The sequence below is a fragment of the Stigmatopora argus genome, chromosome 9 (assembly GCF_051989625.1).
Source record: "Stigmatopora argus isolate UIUO_Sarg chromosome 9, RoL_Sarg_1.0, whole genome shotgun sequence".
Classification (NCBI taxonomy): Eukaryota; Metazoa; Chordata; class Actinopteri; order Syngnathiformes; family Syngnathidae; genus Stigmatopora; species Stigmatopora argus.
Window position 1 is genome coordinate 3,148,797 of NC_135395.1, and position 20,798 is coordinate 3,169,594.

Here is a 20,798-nt window from a genome sequence, read left to right on the forward strand (position 1 = left end):
TGGTGTTTTACCTAACTTTGTCTATTTACCCCCCTTTTTTTTCAGAATTCCACCTGGTGCCAAGGGGAGTTTCTTTGTCCATTTGAAAATGGATGAAGGCAAAACTGATTTTTAAAAATGCTGGAGGGCCTGCACGAACCTCTCTGAAGTTTTTCAAAATAAAAGTTTTTAAATGTATACATGTGTTTGTCTTTATCTAACAAAAAATGCAAGTCACAATCCAAGTTAAAAAATTTATTTACAGGTAAACATTTCAACTTTAGCATACTTAGTTGGCATTACATTGAAGTGTTGATTGGTGTAGCCAGTCTTTTCTCTGGTTTGTCCACCTGTAGACATAAGACATTTTAGTTAAAGGTTCACAAAACAATTTTACACTTACAATTAATTTTTGTAAAATACATTTAGAAAATAGATGGGGGAATAAACACTTAGAAAATAAAATTGAAAAAGAAGATGGGGGGGGGAATAAACACTTAGAAAATAAAATTAGAAAAAAAAGATGGGGGAATAAAGACTTAGAAAATAAAATGGGGGAATAAACACTTAGAAAATAAAATTGAAAAAATAGATGGGGGGAATAAACACTTAGAAAATAAAATTAGAAAAAAAAGATGAGGGAATAAACACTTAGAAAATAAAATTTGAAAAAAAGATGGGGGAATAAACACTTAGAAAATAAAGATGGGGGGGGAATAAACACTTAGAAAAAAAGATGGGGGGGGGGAATAAACACTTAGAAAATAAAGATGGGGGAACAAACAATTAGGAAAAAAAGATGGGGGGGGAATAAACACTTAGAAAAAAAGATGGGGGGGAATAAACACTTAGAAAATAAAATTAGAAAAAAAAGATCGGGGGAATAAACACTTAGAAAATAAAAGTTTTAATAGTTTTACCTTGATCTGGCACAGTCTCCTCTTCTATAACCTCAATAGTGCTCAAGGCATGCTAGAAGAGCTGCATCTTGGTGCTAAACAGGGAACATTTGCACACACAAAAAACATAAGTTAGCATATATAGAGCCTGGAGATTCAACAGATAGGCTTAGTTGTTTTTTGGGGGAAGTAGTTTTATCTTGATGGTAAACAGGGAAAACTTGATTTAACCAAGGTATTTGGGGGTTGCCAAACAATTACGGGATAGAGAAATCTTATAAGAAATTTAATAAACGATGAAGATAAAAATGAAAATGAGTTAGCAAGTACCACGTGCTATTTTTCCTTTTCCAGACAAGGCGGTTAAATATACAGACTGACGTTAACAGCTAGGACAAGGGTGTCAAACTCGGGTTGGTTCGCGGGTCGCAATAACGTCAACTCGATTTCACGTGGGCCGGATCATTTTTGAAATAATATTTTGATAGTTTTTTCTATTTAAATTGGATTAAAAATAACTATCAAAAGCCCTAAATATTCAGTTTTTATAGATGTAATATGTGTTTGAGCTTTTTTTTCTTCATGAGGGAAAATATCTTATAATAATTTGTTTTTCATTTCAAAAGGAAACAAAATAATTTTGGGAATATGTTCAATATTAGAGTGGAAAACAGATTTTTTTAAATATATTTATTTTTAGATTTTACTAAATGCTTTTTGAACTAAAAACACAAAAAGGAAAAAAATGGATTAAAAACTACAATTATTGATTTAAAAAGGGGGAAATGAGGAAATATAATATACATGTATAGTCTTCATTTGAATTTGATCCTAACAGAAAGTCGGCACTCATGATTTACTTTCTCGGGCCGCACAAAATGACGCGGCGGGCCAGATTTGGCCCCCGGGCCGCCGCTTTGACACCAGTGAGCTAGGAGAAAGTTGGCTTAATAGTTTTGCATACGGCGATTAAATATACAGACAGACGTTAACAGCTAGGAGAAAGTTGGCCTAACAGTTTTGTATAAGTGATTTTTTTTTTGTAAAAACAGAACAATTACAAATCGGCAACGAGAGAGCATTTACCCAGCAAACTGTCGGTTGATGACTCGGCGTTGTTTGATTAAATTTAAAGTCTTGCCACACGACTCAATAATGGAGAGAAAACGGACAACATACTTTTAAAGTCAAATCGTGACACTAACGCTAATGTTAACTAGTAACATACGGCACACAGCCGGTGAGGAAAAGCAGTGCAAACTTAAATTGTCGACGGTGTGCTAAACCTGGCATTAAACTAAGATATTTGTTGGCGTTTTGGGCTCAATTGATTGGTGAAAAATCTCCCGATAGCGTGATAAAACGCATTTACGCCAGTGAATTGTTATATTCCTTACCTCGTCAGCGTGTGAAAGGCTTCCAAAAGGAATGGTTACTGCGCATGCGCTTAATTAACTCTGCTGCGTCTACAATAGGCGTGGTGGACCATCAGGGACTGCAAGGCCTTCTCTGTTGGTCTAAAATAGTATCTGAAACAGACTGAAGTTTATTATATTTTGTCCATGAATATTTATGATGACCATGTAAGTAAGGCTTTTTTTCTTGCAAAAATGACCACGTATAGTAAGGCTTTTTTCTTGCAAAAATGACCATTTATAGCAGGTGTCGGGATCCTTTTTGACTGAGAGAGCCATAAACAATTCCTATTTTCTAATGTTATTTTTTGAGAGCCATTCTCAGAATTGAAAAGTAAAAATACATGAAAATGTGTGATTTATTTTTTGGTCATTTCACCACTTTTGAAGTACAAAAAGTCTCCAAATTCTCTTGACAACATTGTTATGCTGCTAATAAATCAGTATCAATGATATCATGCATGCAGAAGAGTAATAAAAAAAAAAAAGATGATTAAAGTGGTGGTAGATGTAGTGTCAACGCCACAGTGACGCTCTATTAGTGCGTTCGGGACTCAGCTTTCTCACCAGTGATTTACCTATTTTACCTCACAGGTAAGTGGAGAGCCATATGCACCCATGGAAAGAGCCACATATGGCTCACGAGCCATAGGTTCCCTACCCCTGATTTATATAGTAAGGCATTTTCTTGCAAAAATGACCATGTATAGTAAGGTTTTTTTCTTGCAAAAATGACCACGTATAGTAAGGCTTTTTTCTTGCAAAAATGACCATGTATAGTAAGGCTTTTTTCTTGTAAAAATGACCATGTATAGCAAGGCTTTTTTTTGCAAAAATGACCATGTATAGCAAGGCATTTTTCTTGCAAAAATGACCATGTAGAGTAAGGCTTTTTTGTTTCAAAAATGACCATGTAGATTAAGGCTTTTTTGTTTCAAAAATGACCATGTATAGTAAGGCTTTTTTCGCCCCCCTGGCCTGGTTTTAATGTCTGAAAAGCTCCAGTATTTGTATTTAATCATGAACTGCTGCTAGGAAGTGGATTTTACCCCATTTTTGTGCATTGATTTATTGATTATTTTTTATGTGTCGCAGCTCTAGCTGCAGTAGAGGTTTTATAGCCATAAAATAGTTTTTGAGGGTTGGATTGATACATTGAAGGCGCTACGAGAAAATGCACCGACCGCCACTGCATTCTTCCCATTGAATTTTGACCAGTCCAAATACTAAATTAAGAAACACCAGAGGGTGCCCAAAATAGCAAAATAACACAATTGCACAACTGCTTACGATGTGTGATTTTTTTGTAAGCACTGCTATAATTTCTTTTTCAGTACGTCATCTATATTATTATTATTATTATGGTGTACTATAACTGATTAGATGTTCGTGTGAGGCTAAAAAATCATCAGATTTCAACTAGAAAAATCTACTCAAGTGCAACATAATCTATTCGAAGAGTGCGAAAGTAAAATGATTACTCATGTTTCCCTGCTCTGTCAGAGCCAAAAAAAATCTGAAACTGAAATTCACTATTTTAAGTAGTAATCTTGACGGCAGTCCTTTATGTGAATTTGTTTATTTTTGATGGCACCTTAAAGATGCCACGTAATTATACAGGGCAGCGTTATTGTAGAACTTCCGAGAATAAGCTTGCATTTGGTCATGTGACTGTATTTTTAGGTAACCAATTTCTTGGCCATTTGTCGACCAATTATTAAAAAACTAATTCATTCTGCGGCCTACACGAGCCCTCCCACTAAGTTCGATTCCCACGCGAATCATAGTTTCAAATAAATCCAGACAGACAATTTGGAGTGTTTTTGCTATTTTTATAGCCTTCCCTTTTGCTTTCTCTTCTTTCCTTTTTACTCAACCAAGCGGTGACCCCTAGCATCCCCCGATCTAATGACCGACACAGTTTGACACTCATTAAAGGTGGTCAATTAACCAGAGGGCCCGGAGTCACTTTCATTAGTCGACTTGTAAAGGTCTGTTTCAGTCGACAGGCCGGGGGGATGGGTATACCTGGACCTTGACTATTAAGAAGTTCTGTTCCAAAAAAAAAAAGGCATTGAAGGTCTCAAAAGAATTAAGAGAAAATATTCCAAAACAGCTTTGGAGAGTAATTAGTATTGTTTGTTATTTGTTTTGTAAAACTGAATTGCAATAGTGTGTTCTAGAAATAAACTCATATGGCAAGAAACAGTGCAATTGCAGAACAGAGCACGCAAAATTAGATCTCATGAGAGCAAAGATGAAAAACAGAGCCATCTGCGCCGAGGGTTGGCTCTCTAAAGACAATCTGATTGGTCCCTTCAATCTTTTGTATCACTCCTTTACACTAAATTATAGGAGACTTTTGGGAGTGAGCATGCTTTCTACTTAGCAGAATGCACAAATGCTGTTCCCATTGTGCATGCTTGTGAGCTGCAACATATCTGGTTTGAGGTAAAAAGTGCAGGCCAGACCAGCCTCTAGAGTCATCAGCCTGTGAAGGTCAAATCCGATTCCGCCAGAGACAAGGCAGATTGGCATGAAAATGGAATCTGCTGTCTCAGTGCCAAACATCCAGACTGACTGGCTGCCCTCTTCGTATTCAAGTTCATCTTTTTTTCATCTCGCCAAACTCTTTAGCCTCTATGTTTACCGGCAAAAGGAAAAAAAAAGTTAAATTTACGATAAAATACTGTCAGTTGTGGTTTTCAGAAATTTACCGAAAATAAAAGAAGCAAAAATAAATGGAAAATCGTACACTAGACGACGACAAGGCAAAGTCCTTCAGTAACTATACATATTATGTTAGACTTTTGGTTTCATTTTTTAACTGAAAGTGTTATAGAAGAAAAATATTGATAGTGAGGTCACTTCTTTCTCATTTGGCTCACTAGCCAAGTGATATTAAAATCTAGAACATAGCTTTAACGTGCTGACTATTGAGCTACTGAGGATTAGTTGGAGCAAGTACTGTATATAGAAGGTTAAGAAAAGTTCACAATATGAAGTTAAAAGAGATTGCAAATAGCTTACTTTAGACTGGGTTATCAGCTCAGCAGACAGCACGGTTGAGTCCCACACAGCCGATGCCCCTTTAAAACCAGTTACACGTTAACTCTTGTTGGCTTAAAAAAAACAAAAACCTGAAAATATTGTTAGTTTTACAATAGATTATTTTATGGTACAATTCTGGCAACGTGAGCTTTGGGCATTAATTAATTCATTTTCTGTACCACTTATCCTCCTCACAAGGGCCGAAGGGGGTGCTGAAGCCAACTATTGGCAGCAGGTCGCGGGCACCCCTAATTAGTTGCCAGCCAGTGTGTTACGATCGCGCCGAGACGTCGTGGCGCGATCGGAGGAATTTGGACGCAGTAGCAGGGAAGCAGGGGGAGGCGACACGAACTGAGCTCATGACAGTAACTTTAATGACTCAAAAGCTTTAAAAAAAAATAAGGACTTGTACATCCCAAAACGAAACAAAACCGTAGCAGGGAGAACTGTACCTTTGCGGCGATGTATGCAGTGTCATGCAGGACGATCTGACAATGATGAACCACTTCCGTCGTGCTTAAATACACACATCAGGAAGTAATCAAGGATCACTTGCAGCTGCTCTAACCTAACGGCAAGCCAGGAGGGACAAACGAGCCGCTCGTGACACAGCGGGGCAATACAGAGTCTTCGACCAGCCTATCCTGCATGTTTTTGGGATTTGGGAAGAAAAAGTAGCACCTGAAGAAAATCTACGCAAGCCGGAGAGAACATGCAAACTCCACACGGGAAGCTCGGAACCCAATGGGGATTGATTCCTTGATCTCAGAACTGTGAGGTGAACCTGCTAACTGCGAACGGACAGTATTTCACTTTGAATTTACATTTTTTAAATATATATATAAAAAAACGTATTCCTGAAGTGGCTCTGCTTAATAATTATAGTGTATAACAATGTTGGCTTGAATGGGGATCCAGCTGTCGGTGCATCGAGGAACCATCTGCTCTGAGTAGAGATGCTTCTTGCTTTTGCTTCTCTTGCATATGGCAGATTTAGCCAGGAGACATTTTCATTTCACGAAGAAACAAGAGAGGCACTAATTGAGCTTATGGCTGCCGAAGCAAGTGTGTCATGTTATTCGCATGATTATCAGACGTAATCTTTAAGAGGGAAGTTAAGTTTGATTTCGTACTTTGTGCGTATGAGTGTGTGTTCATCTGTTGTATGTCACGAGCACGCGCTTTTGATATGAATGAGAGCAGTGAGGCGTGAGATGAATATGTGCCTGCTGAAATGGAAAAAGTCCTTGTACTTCTTGTGTGCGTCTTCTGAGAGAGTGGGAATGTGTGAGTTTGTGTGCATACGACCAAGTGTGTATGATTATCGGGCTGAAATGAGTCCCTGCCCTTCATGAATATTCAACCCAAGCCCACCATCTCTGGGTTAGACTGTTGTTAGCTTCTTGCGTGTGGAAAAGGTAGTAACCTTGGTAAAAATGCTCCCCCAAAGCTATTTTAAAGGTGAAAAAAAAGGGCATTTTTTATCCTATTTTTTATTTTTCTATTTACAACGGAAAACCTCGAGGCTGAGCAACAACACAAAGCCGATCTTGTGCTGACCCTTAAAACTAGGGCACCCCCCGGGTCCCATGTTTAGGTCAGTCACACAAGTGAGGCGTTGTGTAATGCAACCTGACAAGTGTCCTCACTAGTCTTGCTGGCTGTCCCTCTCAGCTTGAGCTTCTTTTGTTGCAATGTTTTTTTAGCAAAGCCTCTAAAATTTAAAGGTTCAGTTGGTCTTCACAATATACGTTTATTTTAATGACACCACTGTTAAACTGTGAGACAAGCATGCACGCTGAGAATCACGTATTGGCCATCCCTCAGCATCGGCCACTTCCACCCCTGCAGATGTTAGCCAGTATTTAGGTCATTCATTTTGCAGATGGGTGGTCAGCGATGCTCGTGTGTTGGCTTGGATTTCCAGGAATTGATACAATAGGCCACTCAGCTCTCGGGCCACCCCGGAGCACAGTTCTTTATAATCCAAACAGACAGTATTGTAAAGCGCGCAAGTTTTAGATTACAAGGGGAAATGTTATGTTGAAGTGGAGGTTGCAACATAGTAAAATAAAAGCTGTGGCCTATTTACAGTATGTGGCCACTGGTGACTTGTACGATTTTGCTTGGGAACCCCCCGGGATGAGGGGTGAATGGGGGTTAATAGTGGGCTAGGGAGCTCTTACTGTGCGTGTAAAAATGCAATTTTGGATCAAAGGTGCAAGATATAGCTGTGATGAGTAGCAGTCATCAACAAATTATCTACTTGTGCTGAATAAGCCGAAAAGCGAATGAGTTATAGCGGGGGTCTCAATCCGATTCCGCAAATGGCCGCAGTGGGTCCTGGTCTTTTTTTCAACCGATCCAGTGTCGACAGTTTAACCAATGAGGGGTCTTCTAAAATAAGTAGCACGTGGCTGCAACCAACTGACTACACTAGCAAAAGGTGTCCGCTTGTTCGGTTTGAATGAAACCCCCCACTGTGGCCTTTTGAGGACCTGTTTAAGACCGCTGAGTTCTAGGCTGCTGTGAATTATTTATTATGTTATTTATCCATATAATATTCATGACAAAGTCCACATGTGCCAATTCGGATGACATGTAAGTGCCTTAATTTTTTGTCAGATTGTCTATTTATTTAATATATTTACCTACAGTTTTTTTTTAAATGTTGAAAACACAATCCTAATTTTATTCCATGCATTGTCGTATAAAAACTATTTCATTTTGAGTTTTATGCTTTCATTCCAAAGGTGAGTGATACTTAATATACACGTGAGATTTTGTTTTTTCCAATTACAAGCCCATTGGGAAATGAATTTGTATACTTTAATATGCTTTACGGAAACCTTGTTTTTATAGTGAGGTCATTTTTTTTCTTGGCTGAGAGGTTTTCTGAAGTTGAGCCCCATTAACTGTGCTTTGAAAGAAGAAATATGCAACCCAAAAAAAGCATCTGAACTAATGATTAATATATGTGGCTGCCTCAACTGCTTGAGTGTTATTTCACTTACTCCAGTTCATAATGAATCATGAATTACTTTTATTGTCTGGATATTTCATGAGTCGTTTTCATTGCTACCAGCCTTTCCAATTCAAATGGATTGGACATCCATCCCCTGTCAAATTTAGTGTCAAAGAGTGAATTGGAATTTAAAGAAAAGAAAAATCTATCAAATTGTGCTGTTCACCTATCAAGATCCGTTCATTCATTTTGCAGACCGCAGATAACAAGGGGTGCTGGAGCCGGTACTCGGACGTTTCGTCGAAAGACGTTTGGAATAACGGACGTTTGGTCGCCGGGTTGTTACTGTTGAAACCAGCTCTCGATTATGATCATGAGAGAGAGAGTGAGTTTAATATCTAAATATCTAATATCAAAATAACAACAGTAAACTCTGTCATAATTTGACAGCAACCAAACGCCCGGTCAGCCAAACGCCCGGTCGGCCAAACGCCCGGTCGGCCAAACGCCCGGTCGGCCAAACGCCCAGTCGACCAAACGTCTTTTGACGAAACGTCCGGTCACGGCTGGGGTACATCCCAGCCAATTGCAGGGCACAAGGAAACAACCACGCAAACTCATACCTAGGGGCAATTTAGAGTGTTCAACCAGCCTACGCTGTATTTTTTTGGGATGTGGGAAGAAACCGGAGTACCTAGAGAAAACCCACGCAAGCCTGGGGGAGAACATGCACACTCCAGAGGAAGATCCAAACTTGGGATCAAACCCTCGATCTAAATAACCTCTCTAGCACCAGGCTGCCCTTATCAAAATTGTTTCACTCAATGTTATAAAAAATACATTGACACTTATAATAATGGTGGACCAAGCAACCCTCGCACCCCCATTGTCCCTCACCTAGCTGCCATTTATCAGGACAAACCCGTGATTAGGATAACAGCAACAATGCAAAAAAGAGAGAGCAATTCCTCCCTCTACGACTGTATCAGCAAGGTGACTCTATGCCAGTGTCAAACACGAGGGCATTGTGAGTGAAAGGGGGGAAATGAAAACGTCTTGAGGAAGGAAAGCTTCAAGGCATAATACTGTAATTGCAAAATTGTGCAAATGCGTTTTGGAGTCACATTATATAAATGGCCAGCAGAGATAATGTCAATGATTCCAGGCCTGGTCTAATTGAGAGTATGAGATGGAGGAGGTGGAGAGGGGTGGTGATGTTGGTGCTGGGGGTTGAAGGATGTACGGATTGGGGGAGGAATGTGGATGGAAATTGGATGTGAGGCAGGAAGTCTGAGAGCAAGCTGTTCCTTTTTAAAGGGGTGGAGCGGAGAAAGCGGGTGGAATTATTCCCACTCGCCACACCTGTCATGCAACTGCGGGTATAGGTCTCGTCAGGTTCTGTCACTCGATGTATGATTGATGAATGTGAGAACAGGCCCCCTTCCTTTTAAGCCCGATCCGTCACGATGTGGTCAGAACAGTGACATCAATTTGCGGCTGACCTTTGTGCGTGTGTTCGCATGTAATGAGACAGAAAAAGATGGGGTATGACCCAAGGAAATGACAACCTGTGCTGTTATTGCTGTTAGCCACGATGGGTGTTTTCCGATTTGGTTCCTTTCATTTTACTGGGGCTTGAAATATAATACGGAGAAGAACAGAGGTCACCCACCTTTTGAAGGGAAGAGCGACCTTGCCAACATTCCAAGGAAATCACATTGTCTCATCCCGGGTGGTGAGATATTCAGATACGTATATGTTCCTTGGAGTTATGTGGTGATCCCTGAAGCAAAGAATGCACTTTTGAAAAGATGAACAATTCGTAACATTTTTTGGAATAGAGGATGAGGAATAGGAGAGAATTTATAATAGTTTGAACATGTCAAGAATGGTATCGGAAGTTAATGTGGAAACTCTATTCGATATTATCTAGCTGTAGGAAATTGAATTTAATGTTAAAACTGTGTTTAGGGGTGCCAAATATCATTCTGAAAATATCATGTACCGTATTTTTTGAACTAGAAGTCGCACCAGCCAAAAAAAGTACACAATGAAGAGGAAAAAATGTATTATATGAATACAAACTGGAGGATGAGTCGCATTTTGGGAGGGCATTTTTTTTATTTTAGCAGAAACTATGAACAAACGTAGTAGTAAGTAACAATAGTAAAGTGGAGAACAATATGCTTAATAGACATCTGTTAAGAAATCAGTTTTTCAGATAACTCTAGCCTTTAAAAAGACAACAAAAGAGGCTGTCTGTGGTCAGAGGAAAAAAAACACAAGTCGCACTTGAATATTAACCAGACAAACTAAGGAAAAAAGGCGACCTGTACTCCAGAAAATACGGTAAATTCCTAAAATTTAAAAAAAAAATGGGTAGGGGTGAATCTATCAAATATTTCTTATTTAGGTAATGTTATAATTATATTTTGGGAAAGAGATAAGGATTAAATGGTCTAAATATTGCGAAGTTCAATCATTTGAATTGATGAAGATATATAGGCAAATATAAACATGTCTGAATTTAATTTGATTTGGAAAAATGACAACTTAAGGAATTTTATTTGTATTAAAAACAGCTGGCTGGAAAAATAAGGGGCGCGTGTTAATAGGTTGTGAAATATAGAAGGCTGCGTTAAATCTGGAAAATGTCTCCCATAATTTTGGAGGAATTGTTTAAGGAAAATGTGGGATTGTGGGAAAAGGAGGAATTTAGTTCTTAAGATGTCCTGAAGGTTGTGAATATGTTGAAGATGGAACTGTTTCAATTCGTTAACATTTTCAGCATATCCCTTTAAAACAACATTCTGCTTCATGGTGGCATCTCGTATTTCCTGGAAAGGTGAAGAACTGCCGGAAAATCTGCTTGATATTTGATGAGCCACATTTGACGAGACATTAGCGCGTTTGCATTATTGACGATCGGTGAGTGATGCATTAACTCATTAAAAATGCATATGCGCATTACATGGCAAGGAACAATTCCCACGGCGTGCCACATTGATTCCGGTGCAAGTTACAGGGCTCTGGCACAATCCATTTGAAAAAATTTTGGGGAGAAGGCCCACCAACCGGCTTAAGAGCTATTGACGCCCTCTCAATGTTGGCGTGCGGTCACAGTGGTCCCAGTTTGAACTCGCTAGCGGTAACACATCAATGGGCGCGTTTGCACATGAAGCAGATTTTGCACAGGAAGCCGACTGTGTAAAATAACATGAATACAAACTGAGTTGAAAGTCAACGATTGCGCCTACCGACTCTGTCAAAGGAATTGTACCGGTTATTGAATTCGTCTTCTCTGCTTTGCTATCGGGTTCCACCCGTAACTGACAACTTTATTTTCTATTTGTGGCTTCCCTACAGGCTCCGCTGGCAGCAACTCACAAGAAGTAAAAACAACTTGCCTCACAGCCACAGAAAAGGATACAGATTCAGTTCTAATTCAGCTAATTAATCAATCAGGAGCTAGACTGAACCCTTTTTTTCTGGTGTGATCCTCAGTAGACATTGGTACATTCAGGACTGATTTCCAACATATCAACAGGCAGATGGTCATAATGGATTGGACATCTATCGCCGCAAAAGGCAATAAAACGTAATCATTGCCAACCTGTCAGGCTTAAATAGACTGGATGATCCTTCAAACTCCATATGGTTTACATTTATACTCATCAATATAGTTGGGTTTTTTTCTTTCAATTTTTTTTGTTATTTTTAGAATGGATTTGCAGGGTTTTTTTCTAATTAGATTTTTTTTAATGATTAACTTTAGTTGTTTTTTAAAATTAGGTTTAGTAAATTTTTACATATGTGAGGTGATTTGTCAGGTGGAGGATTAAAAACAGCAAAAAGTACCATTTTGAAATGTATTCAGTTATTTTGAATTTCTTCATTTGGATGTGCAAATATTGCTTCTTGTGAAAAAATATCAAATTAAAAGAACTATTTATGTCTGCATTTAACCCCATTAATTTTACGAATATGCCTTTTAGATCGCTCATGAATGTTCATTCATTTGGATTTACAAGATTAAATGAATTGGACTTCTAACACCATCAATGAATGAGATGAGGTCATTATCTTATAAAACATTATACCAACATTTCAGTTCTCCTTGAAGCAGTAAAACCTGTTTGTATTTCTTTAATTAATTTTGGTCTAATTACCATTGCAATCATCTATAAATGTAAATCATTATTTTGGTACTCACATTCAACAGTGCCAGCCACCACAATTCATAGCTAAAAGGGGTGGACAAGTCCGGTCTTCGAGAGCCTCTATCCAGTCTATTTTCCATGTCTCCCTCCACCAACACACCTGAATCAAATAATCCGGATCGGTATGAAGCTTCCGGATAGCTTGCTGATGAGTTGATCATTTGATTCAGGTGTGGTAGAGGAGGGAGAGATGGAAAACAGACTGGATCAGGGCTCTTGAGGACCGGACTTGGCCACCCCTGCCATAGATAGACTCATTTTAAAGGCAATTTTGCACCTTTCAATTTAAAGCAGAGGTCTCCAAACCAGTTTGGAGACCTCTGCTTTAAATTAAAAGGTGAAAAATTGCCCTTAAAATGAGTCTATCCATGGTTTTTGTTCCAACCCATCCAACACAAACAGTTTAATCCACGTGTCATTATTTTGTGTGGCCCGGGAAAGTGAATCATGAGTGCCGACTTTCTGTTTTAGGATCAAATTAAAATGAAGAGTATAGATGTATATTAAATGTTCTGATTTTCCCCCTTTTAAATCAATAATTGTAATTTTTTAATCAATTTTTTCTGTGTTTTTAGTTCAAAAATTATTTTGTAAAATCTAAAAAATATTTAAAAAAAGCTAAAATAAACATTGTTTTAGATCTATAAAAAACTGACTATTTAGGGATTTTAATCCAGTTCTTTTGATCCATTTATAAAAAAAAAAATCTAAATATTGTATCTAAAATGGTCAGGCCCACGTGAAATCAAGTTGACGTTAAGCGGCCCGCGAACCAGCCCGAGTCTGACACCCCTGGTTTAACCAATGAGCTTTCTGCTGAAAAAAGAAGCGCCTCACTGCAATCCACTGATTGCACTTCTACAATACCTGATTGGTGGAAAGGTTTCCTCTTACAGGTTGGAACGAAAACCTGCACCCACTGCGGCCCTTTCTGGAATAGCTTGGGGACCACTGATTTGAAGGATAATCCACCTCAATGCTGTTGTTGTTTTGTTCAAACCAGATTGCAAATGCAAAGTAAGCTTTCCCACAATTTGTATTCAAAGACATGGATGAAGGGAGGAGGAAAAAAATAGGGAAAATGCTCCCAAACCACTTGAAAATGCTGGCAGCTGTTGCGCTCCCAGGTGACTTGTTCTATCTATAAAGACGCGTGAACTTACATGTTACACGGCAAAGACAAAAAACTGCTGGGGGAATTGGACATGCTCACATCAAGTGACGACCCACTTGGGTGTTGTGTAAAAAAAAAAAAAATAGATACGCGTGTGTGTGTCTTATTGAATATGCACATGTTTTGGAATATGGAAATTTTGAGAGGCAATATTTGTTAATCTTTCAAATATTTCAATGATGCAACACTGTTTAAATATAGAACGAGTCAAATGTGGAGCAAGTTCATTCAGTAATGATTTCATGCATTTCCGCTATAAAAAAATGGCGAGACAAAAAAGACTCTAGTGTATACTTTTGCAGTAAAAATTCCGGGTTTATGTGACATTGAGAGGAACAACGGAGGATGCCTTAGGCAAATGCCCATGCACGTACGCATGGTAGGTAGCACACAGTGGGGGGAAGGTTTTAATAAACACACAGTAATGGTGATCTATTGGGGCGTCTTAGGGCTGAGCCAGAAAAACAGATGAACGTAGTTGGCCTGGGGCGCCATGAAAGCAGTGTGTGTGTGTGTGTGTGTGTTTGTGTATTGGGGTCCACTGGAGCCACAGGCATGTCATATCTCTTCTCCACTCTTTCTTTTGCTGTCCGGCCATCATTTTTTCTTCTACGCCCACTCATCCGCAATCGCAAGATGAGACCAACACAAAAGTGTACTTACACTACTGTGTTTGTCAGAGAAAATGCCCAATCACTTTAATAATGTTTCACGCCATCTCCGCTTTCGCCAAGGACGGAAAATTTGCTCTTCAGTCAGATAAACACAGACTGTAATTCCAGACGAACTCAATGGAAAGGCAAAGTGCAGCCAATCAGATGTAATCATGTATGAAGAAATGTAATTTGGGAGGACAACACGGCAGAGCGGCTTGATACGGATATTAGTTACTATGCTAAAAAGCGTGACCACACCCGCCGAATATGAATTTATGAAGCCGGTGTGTGATTTCAATCTGACTAATGTATCAGAACAAACCCATCTGTGTCTCGCTGACCCCCGAGGTGAGCTGGGTGGTGGTGGTGGGGAGGTGAGGGGGGGTTTTAGCCTGGAAGCACAGTGAGAGTGGGCGGCCTAGTTCCTGCCTCCACTACAAAGTGGTCAGCAAGATGAGAAAAAAATATTTTCTCAATTTTTTTTAAAGCTCACTTGGAAAAACAAAGACAGACCAAAGAAAGGCCATGGTCCATGGGAAAAGTTTTATTTATCAATATGCAGTATTTTCCAAACTGGCGGTGTTTCCGTTGTAGCTGGTGCCGATAGGTTACGTGGAGAAAAAAGGAGTCAAAATAAAAACTGAAATCAAATACGTAATACGACGTGACAGTAATGATTCAAACATAGGGAAACAATTTTAACAGGTTCTGCTTATACATGCACACCGAAAAATAATACTGTGGCTTTGAACAATGGCAGAAATCACCCGACAGCTAGCGACATCCACGTGCTAAATTAGGAGGATGACAGGGGCTGAGGGAGGTGGCGGCAGAGAAAAAAAAGTCAAACAAAGGAGAGCCTGGGAGATAATGAGTGGTGGAACGTGGATGATTTATAGGAGAGCGGTCAAAGATGGCCCCTTTTCTTTTTCCTCTCCTCCCCTGCCTATTCGCACCTGCGTGTACATGAATAAAGTTTCATCTTTCTCGGTTTTCTTATACTCTATATCCTTGGCGGAAGTGTAGGTTTACTCGTGAACAGAGGAATTTCAACAAAGTACCGCATTTTTCAGACTATGCCACCTTTTTTTCATCCGGCCCTGCGATTTGTACTCCGGGTGCGATGCGACTTATAGTCTGAAAAACACGGTATTCATTTGCAGCGCTCATTGCTGTTCCCAACAATTGGGAGGATGTTGTCATTTTTGTTAGACGCGAAGTGTTACAAATATCCAGAAGCGAGTTGAACGGCCGTATTTTGAAAAAAATGCAAAGAACGCTGCAAAAAAAGACTATTTGACTTTGAAAGAAATTAAAATAGACATATTGCAAATAGAGACAAGGAGGAGTCATACAAAACACATTTAAAAAAGACAGCTATTTACAAATATTCTCCATTACAAAATTCTAATTCCATTTTTTGTTTGCTTTTGCTTATAAGCAGTGCTTAGGTGAAATTACATCTTAAATTGGGCTCTACGCATATATTTACATGTTCCCCCCAATTTGAATGGAATTAAGTGGTCACAAGAATGGATGAAAATGAAATATGGTTTGCGGTGACGTGGTAACGACTCCCTCGGCTGGTGAAGGCGGAGGCACGCTAATCCCAAAGCAAAATATTTGATGTCGATGTTTTTCGCAGAGGAACTCCCGAGGCCCGCGTGCCGAGTTAAAAACCCGGGACCACAAAAGCCCGGGCAGCTGTTTAGGTTGTTAACTCTGAGGTTAACGACACGCAAGAGTTTTTCCCGAGCTCCTCTGGCGGGGCTGCCTTTTAACTCAGCAGCAAACATCCATGGACGTGGCTGGAGATGATAGGTGCCTCTGACGGTGAGTAAACACCAAGCAGCAGTCTGACCCGAAGATCAACCTGGACCCGTCGCTATAAATGTGTCTGTGTGCGCACGAGTGTGTCAGTTTTCATGCTGGGGAATGGCCGTCCTCCTTCTTACACATCGTTACCTGAGACCGCTCCCTACTTTGGCAGTCTCAAAGTGCGGAGCACCTATTTCCTGTTTCGAAACGGGTCTGCTAGACCACAAAACCATTCACGCACGTACTAACTCACACCCACGAACGGCAACTATAGGCAATTAACTCTTACCCGACGTGTGCCAAGCCAAGCTCCCGGTGCTGCTGATTAAGTGAGCAGCGGTACCCTTGCAAACTCAACACCTCGACAGAGGAATTTTACTATTTCATCTTTCCTAATTCACACCAGAACTGGTGTGAGCCTGGTAAAAGAAAACGACCTCAATCTTACCGTTTAAAAACCAACTCTCAGGGACATTTTTCTTCTCCCCGGCTGGTGAATGTGGGCATGGAGATGGCACATATTAGTGTGAACTTCACTGACTCATCTACGGATGGCAGCCAATTGGCATCCGATAATAGAGCATCCATCTGCGGTTGGCCGTTCCACTTATATAGGTTAACCTAACTATGTCAAACTGCTTACTTGTACTGGCGCACCACAAACTAGAGCAAACACTCCGCAACATGTGTTGCCTTTTTGAAGAAAGAAAAAAAAATCCTCAATGCTCACTTCAAATTGAGGGATTTGGTGTCTTTGTTAAACTTGCAACTCTAATTCCCTATGCAAAAAAAAAAAGTCCTGTTAGGTGCATGGCCCAGACATGCCCAGACACACATACACACACTCAAACAGGACACACCCGAATGTACACAAGGCCGGCCATAAATACCAGAGTACTGACACAGAGTGTATTAGAGGGAATAATATGTGGGGGAAAAAAGACACCATGATACCAACAGTGTGGGTTTCCACTGTGATGGATGACATGAGTGGTGTGATGACTAATAAGGATAATGTATTTAACTCTATACATTGTGCACTTGTAGGAAAAGACTAACAAAATACAACTGCTTTGTGAACTGAATCAGAGAAGTTCTCCATCAAAAATAGTAAGGCAAGTATCCGAGGTGCCAAGGGAGAGGAACACAATATGTCACACACTGTGTCTGATACCTGAGCTATCTGGAGAGTTTCCTGGCCCGCCACGGAGCCCCCTCTGACACCCGCCCAGGTGTACGCGCAGACACACAAACATACGCACACATACGTAACGCAAACTGCCTGTTCCTGGCTAGTGTGCAAGGTTTGTGTGTTGTAGCGTCGGGGAGCCAGTTGGGGTTATATCCGGTCCATTAAAGAGGACAGCAAGCCAGGAAGTTCTATCTTTTGATTTGCTCCAGCCGCCCTCTCACCCCTTGGCGGGGAGACGCGTTAAGTGGATGGGAGGTGAAGGGAGGAGAAGGGAAGGGTGGGGATTTCCAAACAAGCTGAAGAACAACAACCCACAGAATCAACCTCTGTCATCAGTCTGATGACCGGATGCTGATCCGCGCTCATCTCTCCAGATTCGTGCAGCAGGTGGTCGAAATAACACGGGCTCAAAGTAACCGTCGAGTCTCCGGAACACAAAACAAAGTTCTCCCCAGAACGGGAATCGGAATCTCCTCTGGGCTGCTCCTGCTGCTAAGTGTCAGACTTTGTAGTAGATGTTGGCGGGGCTCTGGGGGGGCATCTCCTGGACAATGTAGACCGGGTGACCGTAGTCGCCGCTCACCTTCTCATAGTGAGGGCAGTAGTTGTTCTCTGTCCGCAGAGGAATGATGATGTCACTAGGCTCCGTGCCAGCAGTGCCCCCGGGCATCTTGGGATTGGACAACGTGCTAAGCGACAATGCCGAGGGACGGGGCTGCGAGTGGGCGTTTTTCCTGGATCGTTTGCGCATCTTGATGAGCAGGATGACCAAGAGGAGGATGAGCAACAGGAAGATGATGCATCCCGCTCCGATGGCGGAGAACACGGCCGCTTTGGAGCCCAGGAAACCGTCCGAGTTTGCGGAGGAGCCAGACTGGTCCTGGTTCATTGTGTCTGAGGACAAAAGGAAAAATTCAAGGTTAATAAATTGACAGCTAAATGTTGATAAAAACCGAGCTCAGTGCTTTGCACATTTTGTATTTGTTTCATGTTGGTTATTGTTCAACTGAATACACTACAAAGGCAAAATGATGAATGTTCTGGTTTATTCCCATCTCGGAATTTTAAGCCTTCAACATGTTCCAAAAAAGCTGGGCACGGGCGCAAAAACATCTGCTTGGAACATTCAACAGTTGAACAGGTTCATTGAAAACAGGTGAATGTAAAAAGAGTCTCCGAAAGGCGCTGTTGTTCAAAAGAGCTCAGATTCGCCACTTTGTGAGCAACTGTAAAAGAAAGTAGTCCAAAATTTGAAAAATGTTTCTCAACAATGGCTTGGCAAGAAATTGAGAGATTTCAGCAGGTTCTTACACGGTTCATCAAGATAATATTTTAGATTTATTAACGCCACATAGAAGAGAATGTGAATTTTGGAACTACATGATAATAGTAACTCATAGAATGTTGGAAAATTTCTAACACAATTTCATGCTAAAAAAAATCATAAATGGAATTCAAGACCTAAATAATGAAGCTCAATGCTTTTTTTAAAGACTTTCAAGAGTTTTCATGCCATTTTCTGAGGAACAAAAGTAATGGTCACCATTTAAAAGATGATGATGCATGAATAAAGATTTGAAAGAAGAAAAAAAATCACATCAATGTTTGGTTGAAAAAAAATCACATTGATGTTTGGTATCGGCATCATGGAAGTAGGACCCCCCTTAGATGTATGAAATAAATATATGTTTTTAAAAAACACAAAAAACTTAAAACACACAGTATAGAAGAAATGGAGCTGAGAAAACTACAGGGTGACCCAAAAAAACAGGTCCCAGATTTGGTTAAGCATCCTGTGAGGATTGAAAACAAAACAAAAAAGCCCATACCTCTAAAACTAGCTCTTTTTTATTATGATCTTATTAAAGAAAAATAGAATTCAAGAAATGAGACCAAACCAAAGTTGGGGGCTGTCTTTTTGGGGTCATCCTATAGTAATGATGAATGTCAAATTACTAAATTAGACTTTAGTTAAATATATTTGTGTCATCCCTGCAATTTGATCAAAGAAAATACATGCCACATGTGTTTAAACTTTCAAGCATCAAAACTGATTGTAGTTTTTGTGAAAACAATGAGTCTCGCCCACACATGAAAAAGCCCCTTTAAAACAAAACGCTTAGACATTCTCAGTGGGCAGCAACGATTATGACAAATTGAGAACTGGATATCAAAACATCCGATTAGTATCCTGTATTTATTTTAAAAGAGGCGTCGTGGGGCCTCGGATGAAAGTTCAAATGGGGGGGGGGAGATTGTCAGCGGACATGAGAAAGAATGATTGGCTCCTCCGGTGACTGAAATCTGAGAAGCAAATCTCTTTACCATGCATGCGTGCAGCTGCTGCCAAGGCCCCCACCCCATTAGAAGCGGCACCACCTTCTCACTGTCCACGAGCGTCCGCTCCGGCAACATGTTGTGGAGGCTCTCCAGAGAGATAACCGTGCAGATTGCCATCCTCCATAATGACTATGTCTGCAAACTCGGCTGACCACTCCGCACTTAACCGTTGGGCGAGTAGCTCAACGCTGCTAATGACGAGTAAATGACACGACTGAAAGCTAGCGGTCCCCCACCTTATCAGTGCAATCGGAGGCACGAGGAATTTCATACATTCTGCACACGGCAATGTTGGAAAGAGGCTGTTCAGAAATATCATTCCAGAAATATCAGCTCTTCAAGCCGCAGTGACACTTCCTTCATTACACCTTTCACCTGTTCACTTGACATAATCGCTGATCTAACAGTGGTAGACAGGTAAAAGCCTGAGTATACGAAAAAAGGATATTATGGAATCTTTTTATAGAGAAGCTAATGTCAAATAAGCAATTATTGAATGGGGGTGGCTTATCACATTGAGCCAGATGGAGCAGTATGTACTTGGGATATATATATATATATATATATATATATATATATATATATATATATATGCATATATATATACATAGATATATATACATACATATATTTACATATATATGCTCCTTTCAAGATCACTTTGACACATATATATGTAGATATGTATGTATATATATATACACACATACATATATACACACATATATATACACATATATATATACACATATATACACATATATATACATATATATACATACATATATATATGTATATATGTACTTGGGATATATATATTTGCATATATATACATATACATATATATGCTCCTTTCAAGATCACTTTGACTTATATATATGTATATATATACACACATACATATATATACACATACATATATATATATATATACATATTAATACATACATATATATGTATATATATATATATATGTATATATATAAGTGTGTATATACATGTGTATATATGTGTATATATATGTGTATATGTATGTATATATATATATATATATATATATATATATATATATATATATATGTATATATC

The 20,798-nt window shown here is 39.7% G+C and overlaps 2 protein-coding genes and 1 long non-coding RNA gene across 5 annotated transcripts in view; 1 reads left to right on the forward strand and 2 right to left on the reverse strand.

The window, feature by feature from the left end:
• The window catches only part of LOC144082156 (progesterone receptor-like), a 52,707-nt gene extending 52,530 nt beyond the window's left edge, over positions 1 to 177 (forward strand). Inside the window, exon 7 of the transcript XR_013303173.1 lies at positions 46 to 177. The gene's annotated coding sequence lies outside the window, so the exon portion shown is untranslated. The remainder of the gene's footprint in view (positions 1 to 45) is intronic.
• On the reverse strand, positions 125 to 12,652 carry LOC144082158 (uncharacterized). 3 transcript variants are annotated; one of them, XR_013303175.1, is made up of 6 exons: positions 12,523 to 12,652; positions 9,982 to 10,092; positions 5,324 to 5,382; positions 2,276 to 2,417; positions 900 to 973; positions 125 to 329 (listed from the first exon to the last, which is right to left on the reverse strand). It is a non-coding gene; the product is annotated as an uncharacterized LOC144082158 (long non-coding RNA). The 3 variants fall into 3 exon arrangements; XR_013303174.1 differs by having other exon boundaries at positions 127 to 329; positions 2,276 to 2,407; XR_013303176.1 differs by lacking the exons at positions 125 to 329; positions 900 to 973; positions 2,276 to 2,417 and adding an exon at positions 4,155 to 4,345.
• Positions 12,653 to 14,883: 2,231 nt separating this feature from the next.
• The window catches only part of LOC144082538 (ephrin-B1-like), a 70,962-nt gene continuing 65,047 nt past the window's right edge, over positions 14,884 to 20,798 (reverse strand). Inside the window, exon 5 of the mRNA XM_077609768.1 lies at positions 14,884 to 18,263. Coding sequence (XP_077465894.1) covers positions 17,869 to 18,263 — 395 coding nt within the window. The 3' untranslated portion in view covers positions 14,884 to 17,868. The remainder of the gene's footprint in view (positions 18,264 to 20,798) is intronic.